This window comes from Trichomycterus rosablanca, chromosome 14, assembly GCF_030014385.1.
Source record: "Trichomycterus rosablanca isolate fTriRos1 chromosome 14, fTriRos1.hap1, whole genome shotgun sequence".
Lineage (NCBI taxonomy): Eukaryota > Metazoa > Chordata > Actinopteri > Siluriformes > Trichomycteridae > Trichomycterus > Trichomycterus rosablanca.
The window spans coordinates 13,061,578-13,081,797 of record NC_086001.1 but is presented as its reverse complement, the minus strand read 5'-3'; the positions used below and the strand labels follow the sequence as shown (position 1 = coordinate 13,081,797).

Below are 20,220 nucleotides of genomic sequence, written 5' to 3'. Positions count from 1 at the left end.
ATAAAAATATTGGGCAGCACGGTGGCTCAGTGGGTAGCACTGTCGCCTCACAGCAAGAAGGTCCTGGGTTCAATCCCCAAGTGGGGCGGTCTGGAGTCTGTGTGAAGTTTGCATGTTTTCCCTATGTCTGCATGGGTTTACTCCAGGTGCTCCGGTTTCCTCCCACAGTCCAAAGACGTGCAAGTGAGGTGAATTGGAGACACTAAATTGTCCAAGACTGTGATTGGCATTAAACTTGTGAACTGATTAATCTTGTATAACCAGTAACTACATGTTCTGTCATGAATGTAACCAAAGTGTAAAACATGATAAAATCCTAATAAATAAATAAATATTCATTTGAAAAGTTTGAAAATTGTAAACAGGCGCCAGCTTATTGTTTGAAAAGTACTGTGCGATCGCATTTGCACTGCTTATTTATTTTACCCCCCCCCCACCCCAGTTGCACCCTTTAATAATCGTGTGTGCTGTCTAATGTGTATTGTTGACGTGAGATTCCACACATCATCACTCCAGTGATCCTCCTCACTGCCGCCTCAGTGTTTTGACATGTACCATTGAGACATGCGTACTTGTATACGTGAGTGCGGTGACCATGTGTGCATGTGTGTAGTGGTAAGGTTTTGTTAACATCACTCTGTTCTTTCCTTCCTCTCTCCACCTCCGTTCTTCCTCCGGTGGCCTCGCTGCTCGTGGTGCCACAGCTCTGAAAAAGCTGCCCTTTATGAGGAACAGATCCAAGGATAAAGACAAAGTGAAAGCCATCTACAGGCGATCCATGTGTAAGACTCCCGACGCCGAACGACTCCCTCTGTCCGTCCCTTTCTCCCTCTGCTCCTTTTTTCTCTCCGTTTGCTTTTTGCCTGAAACGATTGAATCACTGCGGGATTTGTATGGAATTTTCAGTTTGACAGTTTCTGCTAACGTTAATATGCATGTTAATTTACTTTCTGTTGGTCTGTTCTTTCGGCCTGTGCCACTTTTCATCCACGTAGCTTAATGTTAGATCTCTATTTCGTGAAGTGACCGAGATGTTGTGTAGATTGCTAGTTTGTTAAGCTGTAGTTCTTTATTTACTATAATAATGTGTACAAGCTACGGTACTGTTCTATTATTCTGCATTCACATGGCAGCTATTTCTATTCCACTTGCTTAAAGATCACCAGATCAGGTCACCCTATGTTTTGGCTGGCAAGATCATGTGATCAAGTGATACAAACAAAAATACAAATTGAAATGCCCGGGGATCTGTGTGACCATAATTGGCCTTGTTCTTTTGTCTTGCGCATCAAATCAACACCATCCATTTATAGGTGCTCACTAACTTGTACATAATGCAATTATTGGGGTGCTCAGGTGTTCGAGCTTGCATGTGAATCTCGGCAGGGGGTGGCTCAGTGGGTAGAACTGTCACCTCATATTAAGAAGGTCCTTTCTGTGTCTGCATGGGTTTCCTTCGGGAGCTCCAGTTTCCTCCCACAGTCCAAGAACATGCAAGTGAGGTGAATTGGAGATACAAAATTGTCCATGACTGTGTTTGACATTTAAAACTTAAAATGATGAATCTTCAGTAACTACCTGTCCTGTCATGAATGTAACCAGTATGTGTAAAACATGATGTTAAAATCCTAATAAATAAACGGAAGGCCGCTCAGGTGGCGCAGCGGTAAAAACACACGCTGGAACCAGAGCTGGGATCTCGAGTACATCGTATCGAATCTCGGCTCTGCCTTGCCGGCTGAGGCTGAGCAGCCACATGAACAATTGGCCTGTTGTTCAGGTATGGGCGGGACTAAGCCAGATGGGGTCTCTCTCCCATGACTGGTGCAATTACGACCTCTGCTGGCTGATTGATGGCACCTGAACAGAGATGAGAAAAGAGTGCTGTCAGGGTGTGTCCCTCCATACACAACGCTGAGCTGCACTGCACTCGTCAAAGTGTAGGTGATAAGATGCATACGGCTGCTGCCCACGTGTCGGAGGGGGGCGTGGGTTAGCTTCGTTCTCCTCAATCAGAGCAGCAATCGGCATTGGTGGAGAAGAAGCATGATGCAATTGGGCAATTGGATGCGCTAAAAGGAGAAAAAGGGGAGAAAATGCATTAAAAAAATAAATAAATGGAATCCTAGCAGAGCGACTGACCCAGCCGGGCGTCCACACAAACACAATTTGCTGTGTCTGGGGGAGGGAAGGTTGAATGATTGCTATTCCGGGTTTGGGATAGAGTCGCATGCAGGTTAGCGTGTCTCTCTGTACGCAATACTACTCTGTGTGGGAACCCAACTCTGACAGGTTTTAGAAGGCGGGGGTGTGTGGTGATCCGACTGTCTTTGATCAGATTTGGGGTTGTGCAAACAGCCACGGATTCACAATAGGCAATTGGAAATGACTAAATTGGGAAATAAAGAGGGAATAGACAACAAGTAGAAAAATTAAAGATTTCCGCTCTCAGTTGATAGGGTGGACAACACAGTGACCCACTTTGGTTAGCCATCTCATTAACCCCTGTCATTTCTGCTTTTACATATTATGTCACTGCCATTGTGAATGCAGGGTAAGTGCAGTGATGTTTGAGGAGTAGTATTTGATTAAACACTGGTGTTTTCTAGTCTTGGTGTATTATAGTGATAATACTGTATTATGGACATGTAGAGGCTGGTGTTGTGTACAGTATGATCTGAACATCTGGCTGTCCTGCATTGCCAGTGACTCCAGATTCGTTCCTGCTTGTGATGCTCATGGTGTGAGCTGTACTTGTGCCGTCTGCCAGCTACTATCGTATTTTCTCATCACTGGCACCTCACACCCATTCACCATGCTGGAATTGAAACAGAGCCATCTGACACACATACTCTTTCCAGTGTTCTTTTTTAGGGCTCTGCCTGGACGCGACGACACTACTGCATAGTTTAATGGTTTCACTGCTCACTCGCCATGCTGTATTTTAGCTTATTTTATACAGTCACATTTAATGTTTCTCCACACATGCATACCTCAGGCATCATTTCAGCTCTGTGCATGTCATGCTAACATCTCTTAGTTTTTTTTTTTCTGTAGCTTTTTTGCTTGTGTGTTTGGGCATGTTCAGATTAGTGATGGGCATAAGTAGTCAACTACAGTGGTAAATTTGGCTAGTCCACTTCCTCTGGGATCCAGTGGAATCCCCAACAGTGCTGTCAGTCAAGCGGCAGCATATAAACACGACTGGCCATGTCTGAGGGGTCACATTACCCTGTTTAAGGTAGCATTAGAAGTGTAAAATCTGGCACTCGAGTGGCGCACTAGCACACCACAGGTTACTATCTCAGCAGAGCCACCAACCTGGCCGGGCATCCACACACAACTGATCATGTTTTAAGAAGGGAAGATTTAACGGGATCTTTGGGACTGGTCTGGGCAGTTAGAAAAGTTTTTGTTTATTCTGTCTCTGATTAGAAACAGTGAAATAATTATACATATATTATTTATGTGATTTTACATAAGAAATGTAAAATGTAGCTAAATATCCACAACCAATACAGTCAAATTTAGTAAATGACGAAATATCCTATGGTTGTAAAAATGTATTGGTTGTTTTGCACAGTAATTTCACTGTGTTTCATTAGTCAGCTTCACAATTTTTATGTCCATCACTAGTCAGTATAGATTATTTTATGTCTTTGCATCTTGATTCATGCTACGCAATTCAGCTCCCTCCATTTAGAATGTTCTGAAAATTCCTTTGTTTCCATCTCAGCCATGAACGATCTGCTGCAGTCCATGGAGCTTACTGGTGCCGGTCAGTACAGCAGTACTGATCACTTGGAGGCCCCTGATGACCCGGTGTCTCCCAGCGGAAGCCATCATATGAAGGAGCTTGCTTACTCCACCACAGCTATTGACTACAGCACCCTCAGCAGCAAATACAGACTAAAGAACAAAGGTAGAGCCGGGTTCATACTTCCACTTGCATCAGATGCTGTTCTGGTTTTTCTCTGGACGTTTGTGTTTGCACATTTAAGAGCTGTAGTGCTATTTCTGGAATCTTGTTTGGTCATATGAGTATGATGGCCAATGAGACACAACACAACAGCATTTACAAAGCAAACAAAAGCTGAAAACACAGCAGTGTTAAAGGAGAGCACAAATATATTACCAGGAATGCAGCATGTCATAAACGCATCATTTCATAAACGCAGCATTTCAAAAACGCAGCATTTCATAAACGCAGCATTAATTGAAATGAAATACATTTGAAAATGCTACATTAAATGAAAACGCTCTTGGCTTCTAGGGGCACCTTATAATTTTGACTAGCTAGTAGCTGCCTGCCATTGAAAGCTGCTGTACAGCCAAACATTTACCACCAAATGGTTAACCTTTTTTTCATGTTTTATGTTTCAGTTAATGCTGCATTTTTTAAATGCAATGCTTTTAAAATGTTGCATTCCTGATTTGCGTTCTCTCTTTAATGCTGTTGTGTTCTTAGCTTTTGTTTGCTTTGTAAATGTAGTTGTGATGTGACTCAGTGTGCCAATGTACATGAGCCACAAGCAATGATGGGAAACCCAAGTTTGTTTACTCATTCATTCATTGCTTTGTATGTGCTAATGCTGTTAGCCTCTTATTTAAAACAGTTCATTTTGCCTTTCATGGTCAAGGATCCAACAGTGGCTGCATAGCAGAGACTACCAATTGATAGCAGAGGCTTCGAATTGATAGTCCAAATCTCTGCCCACTAGGCCAGTGGTCCCCAACCTTTTTTGCACCACAGACCGGTTTCATGTAAGATATAATTTCACAGACCGGTTGGGGCAGCAGGATTTAATAATATTGCTCACAAACGATGTTAAATGAGCTGCAACGAGACATTGCTCCCACCTAGGGGTGCCAATTAGACAACAACACCCGACATAGAAGCAGTAAAAAACTTGCTTGTCTAGTGATCTATAATTATTATTTATTTCTGTCCAGCCTGGTAATAAATGACCCGGTGGTTGGGGACCACTGCGCTAGGCTACCACAGTCCCACTGTCTTCTGCTTCTGTACTAATCTACAGGAGTTCCAGTACAGTCCTATTATCTGAGCTATAATTTCTACCTTTATCAGTAGTTAGGTGGTGGGTAGCACTGTCCCCTCACAGCAAGAAGGTCCTGGGTTCGATCCCCAGGTGGGGCGGTCCGGGTCCTTTCTGTGTGGAGTTTGCATGTTCTCCCCATGTCTGGATGGGTTTCCTCCGGGTGCTCCAGTTTCCTCCCACAGTCCAAAGACGTGCAGGTGAGGTGAATTGGAGACACTAAATTGTCCATGACTGTGTTCAATATAACCTTGTAAACTGATAAACCTTGTGTAATGAGTAACTACCGTTCCTCTCATGAATGTAACAAAAACATGACGTAAAAATCCTAATAAACAAACAAACAAATCTGTAGTTAAATATGACATTAAATATTCACCGTTTTCACCTTATTTGTGAAATAGAATAGTATAAATAGTATTAAATTAGAGTGACCTCTATGTGATCTTTTCAGCTATAACAACAGCCACTCTCCTGAGAAGGCTTCTCACAAGACCTTGAAGTACTGTATGTCTGTAGGAATTTGTGCCCATTCAGTCAAAAGAGCATTGGTATAGCTGGGTGCTGATGTGGGTCAAGAAAGCCTTAACTGATGTTCCAGTTTATTCTAAGGCTGTTCAGTGCAGCTGCGTGACCGCTATGTAAAATGGAAGAAGCGACTCAAGCCATACAATGGACAATGTTGATGCATGGGGCAGTCTGTTAGATCTGCCTCATTAGTTCTGGCTCCACAAAACACGGAAGAGCAGGAGTGTTGAACCCACCTCAAGTTTTAACATTTCTGAAAAGGTTTCCAAATGTTCCAGTCATACAGCCGCATAGATTGCTTTACTCTGCACTTATTCGAATGGCTACACTTACAGCCTTGTATAAGCGAGCTGGTAATAAGGATAGTAGGTGAAACGTTTTTGTCTCCTGCAGATAATGTGTCCTGTGAGGACGTCACTCCCACTTTCTCAGACGAGCAAAGTGTCCGAGGCCAAGGTGAGAAAAAGCTCCTTTAAAGTGTTTCCCTCATGTTTTAGGGTTGGTGTACAGATTTACTTCTCCTTTTGTTTCAAAGAGCTTTCAGTTTAGTGAGTGTCTGTTGGAGCTCTAGCCTATAATGGCTATGAGAGAAAATCCATAACATTAAAGTCATCCAACACCCATAGCACCCTAATAAGAAAGTAATCACATTTTTACATCACTATGGAAAAATGTTAGATCACTTTTGTTTGAAGAGAGCTGCTCATATATTTTGTTCTGGGTGTGTTCAGGAGTCTAATATGATGCATTAGGCTATCAAGCATTTACAGACTGTGATGACAGGATTTTTAAATGTATTTATAGCATTATATAGCTGCTCAGGTGGCGCAGCGGTAAAGTACGCTAGCGCACCAGAGTTGGGTTTCTAGATACATCGTATTGAAACTCAGCTCTGCCTTTCCGACTGGGTTGGGTGGCAGTATGAACAACGTTTGGCTGTTTTTCAGGGGCTTAGGGGTAGAGTCGGAGCATAGGTCCTCATAACTGGTACAACTGCGACCCCTGCTGGTTGACTGACGGCGCCTGCACAGGGCTGAGGAATAACATCGAGGGGGGTGTGACCCTCCGTGCGCAGTGTCTCTCGGTTTATGAACTCGGCTCGTGCAGGTGAAAAATGCAGGCTGTACTGATTGCGTGCCGGAGGGGGCGCAAGTCAGTAGCATTATATAGAAATGCAGTTTTTGAGTGAGCTATGGTCAACTTAATCTTCTAAATTCTCAATGTGTCAATAAAACCTCTGTGTTATCCAGCTATGTGTGTGACTGATGACAAAAGTAAACTATACATAACAGCATTACATTCAGTAATGGACATGCATCGTAAAGGTTTTGGCATTAATAATAAAGAAGGAAGCTTTAGTTGAGACAGGCATTACAGATCATTAGCATGAGTGTGAGCATGTTTTGACAGTGAGCTGTTTTGTGTGAAATTGGACATGACGGCAGTTCTTTTGCAATGCTATTGGGTTCATTCGTCCAGCTTCTAGTTTATTCTCCATATGCAGAGTCGATCCATGATGAAGCTCTCTTTAAAAACTGCTATACATAATTCTGAACACACCTTGATTGTAGGACACTATTCCATAAAAAAACTAATCATCAGAATCCTTATTTCCATCAACTACTGTTTTTCCTTCTAAAAAAACAGTAACTAGCAAACTAGGAACTAGCAGACTAGCAAGACCACCCTACCGAAACATATGCAACTCTCACTTGCTTCTTTACACCAGCCAGCAATGAATTTTTAGATCTGAGATGCATACTCGAGAGCCGCACTGTTCCCTACAGTTCACTACTCAAGGTGCCACCTTAAATAGACATTGGGAGACACTCTTTTAGCAGCACTGAAAAGGAACCCTATCCAACAAATTCAAGCTGACCTGCAGATACATAGTACAATGAAATGGTATGCTGTTGTAGAAAACCCAGTTCACCAGAACCTACCTGAGAAAGCCACAATCCTTCTCCAGATGTTTTGGGGTTGCTTTCTGCTTCTGGCACTGGATGCCTTGATTTAGAAGCAAGAAAAATGGGCAAGTGTAAGGATTTGAGTGAGTTTGACAGAGCATCTCCAAAACTGCAGCTCTTGTGGTGTGTTCCCGGTCTGCAGTGGTCAGTATCTATCAAAAGTCGTCCAAGGAAGGAACCGTGGCAAACCGGCGACATGGTCATGGGCGGCCAAGGCTCTTAGATGCACGTGGGGAGCGAAGGCTGGCCCGTGTGGTCTGATCCAACAGACGAGCTACTGTAGCTCAAAAGTTAATGCTGGTTCTGATGGAAAGGTGTCAGAATACACAGTGCAGCACAGTTTGTTGTGTACGGGGCTGCAAAAGGGGGACCAACACAATATTAGGAAGGTGGTCATAAAGTTATGCCTCGTGTATGTACTAAGAAAAAAAGATTCTAGATCCATCTACTATTGTTTTAAGCTGTATTATTTAAAATCTCTCAATTTTTACAGATAAATGCCACACATAGAGACATTTTATTGTTATCCATATAAAATAATTTCAATCAGTAAACCTAATTGTTTTAAAATAGTCCAAAAATGGTTGTTTTATGGATTTTTTGTATTTAATCTCTGTATCTTCTCATGTATGATGACGTTTTTAGGTACAGTGAACGGCAGCGTAAGCAGACCACACAGTGAAAGCAGCGGTGAGTTCAGTCTCAGTTTGGATGCGGAGGTTTGGTCGAGTGAAAGCAGCCCGGTGCAGAGATCGTCTCAGCAAATTCTAAGGAGGAGCAGCGGCTCTCACTACAACGAGGTATTGACAACATTAACCGTTTTTTACAAGCATGTAGATGCTGAGAAGGTGACACAAACACCACTTTAATGATGAAAAATTAAACATCACAATGGCAGTAATGGCTGTAAATCTAAATTGAGGCACATTGTTTGGATTTTCAGTTCAGGATTTGAATTTTTAAACATATAATATTAGATTTAGAAAGTGTACCATTAATAATACTATGGTAACTTTTTTGAAAAACTTGTTTGTCCTTTAGTCCGGCAGCCAAGACAACCTGAGCACTGAGTCTCCACTTTTATCAAGAGCGTCTAATTCCGTCCAAAAGGAGCGCCCCAAGACGCGGGGCATCCTGCGATCAGCCAGTGGGAAGGCCGCACCCTCTGAGAACCGACCAGGCCGACCGAGCCTGCGCAAGGCGGAGAGCACCCGTGTTAAGGGCTCTACCCAGCCCAGACTAGGCCTCAGCGCTCAGGGCAAAGCGACATCTGTGTGTGAACGCCTGGATGCTTCTTCTTCTTCCTCTGGTCTTCCTCGAGCCAGCAGCGTCATCTCTACAGCCGAGGGGAGCACACGCCGCTCCAGCGTCCACGACATGCTCGCCAAGGATGGACGCCAGCCCGTCTCCGTAGATCCTTCACCCTCTATGAACCAAGCTCCTCTCAACAACTCCGCGTCCAGTGAGTACACAAAATCCCCTCGCATGGCAGCCCTGCCCAAATCCGCCAGTGCGCCATGTGCTGGCCATGTCCCAAACCCAGAAGACCCTGAGTTGTCCACTTTGCAGGAATTTCTAGGCCCCTCGTTTACTGTAGATTCGGTTTTTCTGGACTCCATCTTTAGCGAGCCAGCATTCACCGGCGGCACTAAGAATCAAGCTTTCCTGTCACTTAATACGTCACTTGTTAGTAACATAAGTGGCCCTCCGCTCAAACCCAAACCCAATCAGAATGACCCGAAAGACAGTGAGATAGATGGGCGGGGCCATATCGATTCAGAGCAATCTGCTCCCCTAAGTTCAGAGGACAGCCAATCGCTGTGGTATGAGTACGGTTGTGTGTGAAGTTTGAGTACGGTTGTGTGACCTGGTTTTCTGTCTGGTGATGGTCAAGCTGCATGAATGCACCACCACGGCTTCTGCTATCTGTTTCTAAAGCTTTCCCATTTTGTTGCTGATTCATAACCACGCCTTTGCACCATTAAGCATGACTATTGGTGGTTCTGTTGGACATTCTGATTCTGTACACCCTCTTTGTTTAATCTGTCCAGCTGTTGAATGTGTGCATGCCAGGTAATCCTGATGTTTTGTTCACAAAACCCATAATCTGTGTTTGTGTCCCTTTGGTAAGATGTACAGTAGTCATCTTACCATGTTTATTTTTTATGAAATTACATTAAATTATATTACATTAAGTGAGGCCTTTGGATTTTGGTGTTGTCTCATAAAATGTTGTAATTTCATCACTTTTTTATTTATTTTGTCCCCTTTGTTAGGGCTGGCTGATATGATGTCACTATTCTGATACATTGAGGGGTAACAAGTATTCATCCACATTAGTTGTAGTAATTAAATCTACAAACTCCATTTCTGGAAAATTCCATTAGAAAATGTAAAATACACCGATCAACCATAACATTAAAACCACCTCCTGGTTTCTACACTTACCATATAGAAGCACTTTGTAGTTCTACAATTACTGACTGTAGTCCATCTGTTTCTCTGCATGCTTTGTTAGCCTCCTTTCACCCTGTTCTTCAATGGTCAGGACCCCCACAGGACCACCACAGAGCAGGTATTATTTAGGTGGTGGATGATTCTCAGCACTGCAGTGACACTGACATGGTGGTGGTGTGTTAGTGTGTGTTGTGCTGGTATGAGTGGATCAGACACAGCATTGCTGCTGGAGTTTTTAAATACTGTGTCCACTCTATTAGACACTCCTACCTAGTTGGTCCACCTTGTAGATGATCGCTCATCTATTGCTGCTGTTTGAGTTGGTCATCACAACACAGGATTTTTACTTTATTTAACCTTTATTTAACCAGGCAAGTCATTAAGAACAGCTTCTTATTTACAATGGCGGCCTGGCAAAAGGCAAAGCCTCTTGAGGAACAATCATACAAACAAATTTACATAAGACATTAAAAACAAACAACGATGATCACAATACAACAACACATAGTCGAATTACCCAGCAACAGTATAAAAAGAATCAATTTGTCATACATCTGCATGTATCTCTTAAGATATCTGCGCTGTTGGCTGGATATATTTGGTTGGTGGACTATTCTCAATCCAGCATTGACAGTGAGGTGTTTAAAAACTCCAGCAGCGCTGCTGTGTCTTATCCACTCATACCAGCACAACACACACTAACACACCACCACCATGTCAGTGTCACTGCAGTGCTGAGAATGATCCACCACCTAAATAATACCTGCTCTGTAGTGGTCCTGGGAGAGTCCTGACTGTTGAAGAACAGCATGAAAGGGGGCTAACAAAGCATGCAGAGAAACAGATGGACTACAGTCAGTAATTGTAGAACTACTAAGTGCTTCTATATGGTAAGTGGAGCTGATAATATGGACAGTGAGTGTAGAAACAAGGAGGTGGTTTTAATGTTATGGCTGATCGATGTATTTTTAGAAACCAGTCATTTTTTGTTTCCATAAATAATGTGCACCTTGTCATTTGTGGTTCCGTAAACTTTCCACTTGTAGAACCAGTTGGACTGACAGCGATATTGAGATTTGCTGCATCTCTGTTGCCTTTTCCGTTCAGGTGAAGGCTTTTTTGTCTTTACAGTGGTTTGCTACCCATTGTGAGGAATCTTTCAACCAATGGCAACAACGTTAATAATGAAGACAGGTGCAATTCGGATGCCATTTTATTATTATTATTATTTGTAGCATATTTAAAGATCTGTTTGTTTATGCTTATGAATACACTATTCTGTTCATATGTATAAGTACAAAGGAATATAAACACTACACGTATATTAAGTAACAATATCCAAAGTGGTTGAACACTTGTATACCCCCAGTGTGTGTCAACATTAGGGCAGCGGTTGCCTCAATACCATACATATTCAGCTAAATATTTTGTGTGAATACAAAATATGAGTATAAAATCTGCTGTTACTAGAAAGGTGGGATTTGCTGGTATACAGGTTGGCGATGCAGCATTCAAAAATTCCTAAATGTCATTTTCTCTGCCGTTTATGATTGCAAGAGAATCAAAACTCTAGTGATCCTAATTAACATTAAAGTTCAGCGAGTTACATAACATTTATTGTACTCGTAGTTTTTCCGCCTTTATAAATTCCAGAATTAGCTGAGGGCTGATCTACTGTGCTATTTAAATAAAGTAATTAGGCTTTTGGAGCATGTCCCTTGATGCTCTGTATTAACACCCAGATTTAATCCTTTAGCTGCTCTTCAAATGGCTTTCTAGAGTGTAAACCTTTTCTTAAGGGATGGGAGGTGTTACACACTTGTTCTTGATATCTGGGACTGTTTTATAAATGGGTACAATCATTGCCGAGTCACTGTTGCTTTTTCCTCACTCTGTCACTCCTTTATATCCTGTTTTGATTGCTTCAGTCCACAGGAAGCAATTATTTTGTGTGGCTGTTCTGTTGTGTGTTGTTTTGTTTACTTTGTGTAATCCAGTTAGGAACTGGATATGCGATTGAGCTGTCTGTTTATATTATACACTGTTTACACGACTTTACCTCAGAAGGATTTTAGTAAGGTTCAATGCAAAATTTTCCCCTCAGCCTAAATGTATCTGTTCGGCCAGGACATTTGGTGTCCAGACTTTGCGTCTTTGGTTTTGCACAGGAGCTACATTGTTTATTTAGATAGCAGGTAGTAGATCTCCTCCAGTATATCCATAAATATTGCAAAGGTGCCGCAGCAGTAAATCAAGCTGGCCCACTAGTGCTGAGATCTGGGGTTCGAATCTCATCACTGCTATTAGCCAATCAGTTAACTCTATTGACATGATTGGCTTTGTCTGCACAGCCTAGCTCTCAGTGCTGGTCCCAAGCCCAGATAACAATTAGGAGGGTTATGCCAGGAAGAACATTTGACATAAAACTATTTCAGATTAGGTATGCTGACCAGAAAGATCCACTCTGACTCCCAACCCAAACAATAGGGAAGTACATGAAAATTAAAACAAAATTGCTCATATCTGGAGTTCCCAGCCTCCAAAAATTGCAGGCTTGACCATTAAGTCTACAGTTTCATTAAACTTAAATTAAAATTTTCACCCACATTCAAGACTTAAGCTAAAAAGTAATTACACAAATAGTATTATACTGACCAGGAGCTTTGTAACACCATTAGTGGTAGAAGAGTACATGACAGTAAATACTTAACAGGGGGAATTGGGTTGTTTCATATAATAACCATTTTTCTGTTTATGCCAAATGAAGTTCTCAGCTGATGGATCTTTGGTTCAGTTTTAGTAGTGTGTAGTGATCTTTAGATTCTTGTGTTTGTGGTTAGATTAATAAGCTTTTATGCACCACTATTCAAATTGTTGGTATTGAGGTGGCATATAATTTCAGATTTAAAGATTTGGTGACCCTGTCTTTTGCAAATCTCTATCGACATCCTTGTAAAAAAAATAGCTAGCTTTTTTTTTTTTTTTTATGCATTTTCTCCCCCTTTTCTCCCCTTTTTCTCCCCCTTTAGCGTGTCCAATTGCCCAATTGCATCATGCTTCCTGATGCCGATCCCTGCTCTGACCGAGGAGATCGAAGCTAACCCATGCCCCCTCCGACACGTGGGCAGCAAGCCGTATGCCTCTTATCACCCACACATTAACGAGTATTGTGCCACCTAGCGTTGTGTACGGAGAGACACACCCTAAGAGGGCTTGTTCCTCATCTCTGTGTAGGCGCCTCTAATCAGCCAGCAGAGGTCGTAATTGCACCAGTCTGACAGAGAGAAACCCATATCCGGCTTAGTCCCGCCCACCTGAACAACCGGCCAATCATTGTTCATGTGGCCGCTCAATACGATGTTTTCGAGATCCCAGCCTGGTTGCAGCATGTGTTTTTACCGCTGCGCCACCTGAGCGGCAATAGTTAACTTTTTTTAACCAGCTCTCACTGTACTTTGAAACAAAGTACAGGTTTATACAAGATCCTCCAAGTTTATTACAGCTTTAGTTGTTTTAACCCTTAAAATTACTGGTAAAACAGTAGACTTTTAGCTGTGAAGCTATTTTGTATTGCCTGATTTATTTGGTTAACAGTTTAGCAGATTTCATTTGTGTACATTCTAATTTGGCCTGTCTTGCCTCATATTTATATTCCATTGAAATAGAAAGTCAGGGATGACCATTTAGGAGGTACATTGTTTGTCCATAAAGCAGAAAAATATCATTAGAGACATCTTGGGTTACATGTCTGTCATAAAAATGTCCTGGCAATTGAAATATTTTTGCAGCTATACTTTTTCGCTGACTGAATTATTGGAAGACATAGTTCTGTATACTTTTGTCCAAGAAATCTTTAATGAATTTTAGTTCTTTTAAAAGTATGGCTCTCAAGTAGTGCAGAGTTTATGACTCTTACAAGTGTATGAAAACTTTTGTCTTTCACTTTATGTAAGACTGTAGCTTCAGGGCAAAACAATTATTAGACATCAAACACTGGCCGATTGACTACATTTAAGGTAAGTGGGAAAATTGTGTCACTTTTTGCTGGTTGGTAGCAAAAACATTGGTCAAATTGGTCAAAAAACATTCGACAGCATTTAGTCTTTTAAATAAGTCATGTGTTATTTATGAAATTGCTGGATTTTTTTTTTTTGATCATCCTTAGCAGTCACAGGTTTTTTTTTTTTTTTTTGCTTTTATTATTTCTTGACGTTGAATTTATTCTGTACATAGATAATAAATACAGTGTTTACTTCTTCACTTTTAATACGACCTGCTTTTGTCCTGCAGATGTGGAAACGTCACACGAACGCAGGAAATCAAAAAGCCAATCGGGAGAGCAGAAAACCTCCTAAATGTTAATGTTTCCCCGAGCCGGAGGGGTGAGTGTTCGGGTGCGTGGGGGGGATGGGAGGGCGAACAGATGTCCGGTCTGCCCGTGTTTTGCTTTTGAGACTGTGGAGGCTGATGGTGTTGATGATGGATCCTGGCTTCTGGCTTGCATGGTTCACTGTGGGTGGTTTATGGCTGGACAGTTTTGCCCTCTGAATTTCCCTTATAGTCCCACAAACATCCTGCCAAGCCCCCCTGTCCCTCTGTCTCAGTACAAGTGTTCCTGCTGGGCTGAATCTGTGCTGTGTGAGCACATTTCACTCGTGGCTTCTTTACTGCATGCTGTTCATGTCGTGGCTGAACTTCTTTTTCCCGGTGCATGCGGGCTTTTTGTTTATTTATAAGTCATTGCTCTTTTCTGTTTGCCTGCTATTGGATAATCGTTCCATTGAATGACTTAAGATAGTTAAATAAAACATTTTGCATATTACACAAGGGAACTTGAGAGAAAGCACATCTAAAATAGACGAGTGGGTTTTTTTTTTTGCATGTCCATGAGCACTAATGGTTATCCGGAAAAGCAGTGGGTGCTTATATCAGGTTCTTTTCTCCACCTTTCCAAGAATCCTATTTTCTGTTAGTCTTCTTTGTAATTAAAAGGTATGAATGTAACGCTCACCTTAGCTGAGACTTAGCATGTCGGCAGTTCTGCAGATTTTTGTGACTTTTTGGATGGCTAGAAGTTCAGTAGGCCAGCCACTCCTGTGTATTTTAAGATAATGACTCTTAATATGGTTTGATGGAGACCTGAAGCATTTAAAAAACAATACCAGATTCATATATTTTAATATTTTTTAGCACTTATGAAATTTATTTAAGTCAAGGCATAGTGTTCTTGGCCAAAGTTACTTTGTTAAGGATGATATGAGTGTTGGGTAGCTTTTTCTGGAAATAATATTAATTATTCTTAAAAATTGTCTTTCTCAAGTTCCCTTTATGTAATATGTTTTTTACCCTCTTTTGGCTGCTCCCGTATTTTTAGGGGTCGTCCCAGTGGATTATTTTGATCCACTTGCTTGATTTGGCACAGTTGTACACCATTTTAAGTAATCATGGCCAATTATGTCTGTATAGATGCCAAACCAGCTGATAGCACCCTGAATACCCGGGATTCATACCCCGGATCTCAGATGTAATTGTGTAGTGTGTTTTATAGCTGTGCCACTTGAGCGCCTTTAATATGTTATGTTTAATGATCTAAAATCATTCAATATGACTAAAATGAAATAAGGGAGTACGTGAAAACGAAACATTTTTCGGGAGACATTTTTCACAACACTGTGTATATCTTTCCGTTTGGGGCTACACAAAATTGGTATTAAAAATAGTATTAAAATTATTACCATAGAAACAAAAAATTAAATGAAGAAAACATAATTTTAGTGCAATTATATAAACCAAATTTCCTTCAAACAATACATCTGTGTGTATAGCAGAGTTGCTATCAAAAGATATGTTAGTAGATACAGGTAGAAGTCAAAGGTTTACATCCACATGAAAGAGATGGCAAAAGTCATGGCAGTCTTGCAATTTAAATGGATTCTTCATCTGATTTTTCTGTGACTGAATGATAGGACCCCATGCATCTTTGCTAAATAAAAAATCGATTTGGGGTTTTTTTTAAGAATATGACAATCTACTGGATCAGAAAATATACAGCAAGTTCAAATGTTATTTTATAAAGTTGTTTACATTTGTAGCATAGCTTACTAATGCTTTAAGTCCATATTATTAGGGCTAGTTTTACTACACCTATTGAAAAGCAGGAAAGAAAACCCAAACTGTCAGCTCATGCTAAGAGAAAATTTATCTGGATGATTAGATGAAATCCGAAAGCCACCAAAAAATCTGCCTGAACATTGGTTACATTGTCCACAGTCAAGAAAGCTGGTGCCATTGTGGGCTTAAAGGCTGCCACACAGGAATGAAGTCTGTGTCAAAAACATTAAAAGACATTGAAGGCCTTTGTGCTCCACCAATTTGCTGGTTGTCTAATTTGCTGTATGAGGCACATAGATGGCGCAGTGCTTTATTACGCTAACTCACCACCACTAAGTGCTTTCGGCCAGCCAGAGACCCAGTTCAGTTGCATAAATCATTTAAATTTCAAGACATGTCATCAAACTATGATTTAAAGCTTTTTCTTTTCAGTAATGATGCTTCTATTTTTAACACCAAATCTTTTGTGTGTCTGTGTTTTCTACCATTCTGTCTATAACCACTTCCTTTCTTTCTTCACTCCTGCTGTGCCGACACAAGGATGAGCTCCACCCTGACACATTCAGCCTTTTAAATGTCCTGATATGATCTACATTGAGATGTCTTTTTGTAGATCACAAATCCTTTTGTGTTTGAAATCATTCTTTTCCTTGAATCAAGGAAACACGAGACTTTTTTTAAACAAAAAAAAATTTTGCTTTCTTGACCGTTTGACACTTTGCACTGCTCTAACATCCGAGATGCGGAATCTTGTTCACTTGTGCATCAGTTGTTTTTTGTTGTTTTTTCCCCTAAACTGTGTGACCTTCAGCTGCCCATGGGCTTTTTTCTTTTATGAACACGATGCTGTGACTAAACTGGAACAAGAAGCACAACATGCACCGATCTGAGCATCTTGGATCATCTTATTCTGCATCAAGCAGGGTCATCCTGTTCATACATCAACTCATACCATTTCCTCATCCTCAGAATCAGAATGGACAGGAACAACAGTGAAATCTCCAAATCTGAAGCAAAAGAAGAAAAAAGACTTAATATGTGGAGCTGTGTTTTGAATGTGTTTCCTGGATTCAGACCTGCCACTGGTCTCCTTTTCTGTTTTTACATAAATACAGTTGATGTGAAAAGAAAAATGATAGTATGTGGTATTAAGGTATTGTGGTTAAAAAGCCATGTTTCTGAACTCTTCATGGAATCAAAGACACTAAAACCGCTCCTCCCAGATTAACATTGGTCTTGTACTTTCTGGTCTTCAAGCTCAGATCTGAAACAATGTTGTTTGACGTGGGATCAGGTCTGACATGGGTCCGGCCCCATGCAGGAACACTGGATGCTAGGCAGGAATGCATACTGGACGGGCGGCAATTAATCACACTTTAGCCTCTCACTGGAATTTAGAGCAACCAGCTGAACTTCGGCCTGTGTTTGATTGGTGGAAGAACTGTACAGACTCTGTACAGACAGTGACCAGGGGCAAGATTTAAAACCTGAGGTTAACCTTAGGATTCAAAACCCTAGAAGTCCTAACCTCTAGTCACTGTTTATGTTGAGCATTGCATGGTATTTCTGTTTATGTTTGGGTTTCCTTCAAACTCTCATTTCCATTTACCTCCTAAAAACATGCAGAACTTATGTCGGCGGCTTCAATTTGCCCACAGGTGCGCGTGAATGATGATGGTTAGTGTTACCATGTGATTGGTGCACTGTTCAGTGTGTATTCCTGCTTTCCACCTAGTGTTGCTGGGAGGTGCAGAACCCACAACACCCCAATAAAGCAAGCAGTGGTTTGAAAAGTGCTTCAAAAGCTCCTTCTTTATTGCACTAATTTAGTGTGTAAAATGGGTATTTATTGAAGAATCAAGGGTTTTTGTGTTTCTTTTTATTGAGATATAATTGTAAAAATTTTATTAGAATAGTTCATCCAGCACCATAAACCAGTAAGCAGTAGAATTGTCACAATATCAAAATTTTGGTCGTCAATACCAGTACCAGTTCTACACCACAGATTTGTGGAATCAAACACTGTTGTGGCTTTTACGTATTTGAAGCTATTACAAAGTATTTCCAGAGGTAAGTTTAATCCAGCATTCATGATCACTTGATCTGTACTTGATCTGAGTTTCTAATAACAACAGTGAGCTATTGTGAGTTATGAATTACTGAGTAGCGCCCAAAATCAGCTATGGTCAGCTGAAGTATTTAAATGAGTGATCACAGACTTGAGGCTAATGCACAGAAACCTTCAGGTTTAAAAGTCAATAGTGGCATTTTACCAGTTTTTTACCTGGGGTCAGTTGGAGGTTTGTGGTACATATTCAGTTTAGTACTTTCAATATGTTTGTAAAACAGAATTGTTACATTTTATAAAGATTGGTACTCTGGTGCCAACTCCAGTTTTATGATGTCCTATTGACCTACAGTTTGATATTATATAGCCATAGCTGAGATTTACTCAAAGCTGTATAGTATAGGTTCATGCCCTGTCTCTTTCAGAAACCTCATCAAATCGTCTGGTTTTATTCCCATGGTGGCAGCGTTGGTCATCGGGTGAAAGTAAACTCTCTCGTGGCCTCCGGTGGTCAGATCATTATCCAGGACGAACTTAATGCTCTGGTCCTTGTCGCAAAAGAGAGCGAGAGCAGTGGCACATCCCTGACCCACCTTTAGCTTCTCCAGCATGGCAGCCTCATCAGCAAAACGCAAGTTCCCACTGCCCACACCCAGCTTCTTAGCCAGATCGTTCAGATTCACCTGCCGGTCGTGTCGCACAGAGACTAGCCACAAGCTTTTCTTCTTTTTGTCCTTTAAGAAAAGGTTTTTGGTGACTGCTCCGTTTAGGTGTTGTACATGGGGCATCATTTCCTCCACAGTGAAAACCTGCAAAAATGTAAACGTTTAATCCATTGAAGATTCATTTATAGTTCACTTGAACCCTTTTGTTGCATTGCAGACCTGTCTCACAAGGCAGATGTTATGGGTGGTCAGAACAGTTGATGCCAGGAGCCGTTATGGCATTTGCCATGCAAAAATATATACTGAAACACCTAGGGCCAGGGTGGGTACCACACAATTCTCATTTCCAGTAACTGTTAGAAAACCCACCATGATCATGATAAAGCAGGTGAGTATAAACAGATGTGTACATATTTCTTCTTGCTTTTTTTATGTACTGTATGCAGAGTTTTGAAAGATCTTTTTGTGATTCAAGTGTAAAACATAATATCTGACACAGCTGTGCACTTATTTTATTCCAAATTGTTTCATTTTTGCAAATAGTTTGAGTTTTATAACACCAAGACAATAAAAATAAGTGATGATGATTCTCATGGTGTAGTGTTTCTCCAGAACACCCTCAGGTATCTTAATATGTTATACAATTATTTACATTTTTGGCATTTAGCAGACACTTTTATCCAAAGCGACTTTTAGTACTGTGACAGTATATTGTCTGAGCAATTGAGGGTTAAGGGCCTTGCTCAAGGCACAACAGTGGCAACCTGGCAGTGGTGGGGCTTGAACCAGCGACCTTTTGATTACTAGTCCAGTATCTTAACCACTAGGCTACAACTGCCCTACTCTACTAAGCATAATTGTCTTTTCTAATTGTAATTTTGTCATCTGTTAGCCTCTCAAGGCAGGTCTGCAATCAAGTTCTGTCTGAAAGCTAAATGTTGGGGTCTCACTGGGGCACATAGATGAATAAAGTCATTCTTTGCAAACATGCCTTCTGACAACTTTAGGCCCCTATATTAGTATTTATGCAAACTGTGGTTACTGTCTGTAAAGAGTTCCCTGTGTGTCCATGTGAGCTTCCTATAAAGAATCAGTTCAATCCAGTATATAAGGTTAACTTATTTATTTATTAGTATTTTAAGGTCATGTTTTACACACTTTGGTTCCATTCACGACAGGAACTGTAGTTATTCGTTACACAAGATTCATCAGTTCACAAGTTTAATGTCAAACACTCATAGACAATTTTGTATTTTCAATTTACCTTCCTTGCATGTATTTGGACTGTGGGAGGAAACAGGAGCTCCAGGAGGAAACCCACGCAGACACAGGGAGAACATTATAAGGTTAATTGAAGTACATTTCGA

At 41.0% G+C, this 20,220-nt stretch overlaps 2 protein-coding genes across 9 annotated transcripts in view; one reads left to right on the top strand and one right to left on the bottom strand.

Moving 5' to 3' along the window:
• The window catches only part of LOC134325959 (girdin-like), a 107,873-nt gene extending 89,957 nt beyond the window's left edge, over positions 1-17,916 (top strand). For 2 of the 8 annotated variants that reach the window (XM_063008146.1, XM_063008145.1), the window contains exons 26-30: positions 705-782; positions 3,737-3,922; positions 5,979-6,041; positions 8,198-8,352; positions 8,594-9,747. In XM_063008146.1, coding sequence (XP_062864216.1) covers positions 705-782; positions 3,737-3,922; positions 5,979-6,041; positions 8,198-8,352; positions 8,594-9,397 — 1,286 coding nt within the window. In that variant the 3' untranslated portion in view covers positions 9,398-9,747. Of the gene's footprint in view, positions 1-704; positions 783-3,736; positions 3,923-5,978; positions 6,042-8,197; positions 8,353-8,593; positions 9,748-9,828; positions 9,867-14,299; positions 14,392-16,660 lie in introns of those variants that run through there. The other 6 variants (XM_063008149.1, XM_063008148.1, XM_063008151.1 and 3 more) reach the window with 6 other exon arrangements.
• Positions 17,917-18,013: 97 nt separating this feature from the next.
• prorsd1 (prolyl-tRNA synthetase domain containing 1) lies at positions 18,014-19,225 on the bottom strand. The gene is made up of 2 exons (XM_063008340.1): positions 19,184-19,225; positions 18,014-18,997 (listed from the first exon to the last, which is right to left on the bottom strand). Exons 1-2 carry the CDS (start codon positions 19,223-19,225, stop codon positions 18,569-18,571), a joined length of 471 nt encoding a protein of 156 aa, XP_062864410.1. The 3' UTR covers positions 18,014-18,568.
• Positions 19,226-20,220: the final 995 nt, after the last annotated feature.

What these genes read in the sequence shown, in the direction of transcription:
- prorsd1 (XM_063008340.1), bottom strand. Translation starts at nt 19,225, where the DNA reads ATGGTGGGTTTTCTAACAGTTACTGGAAATGAGAATTGTGTG. An exon ending in CTGGAAATGAGAATTGTGTG is followed by an intron (nt 18,998 to 19,183) that starts GTACCCACCCTG and finishes ACATTTTTGCAG; the next exon opens with GTTTTCACTGTGGAGGAAAT.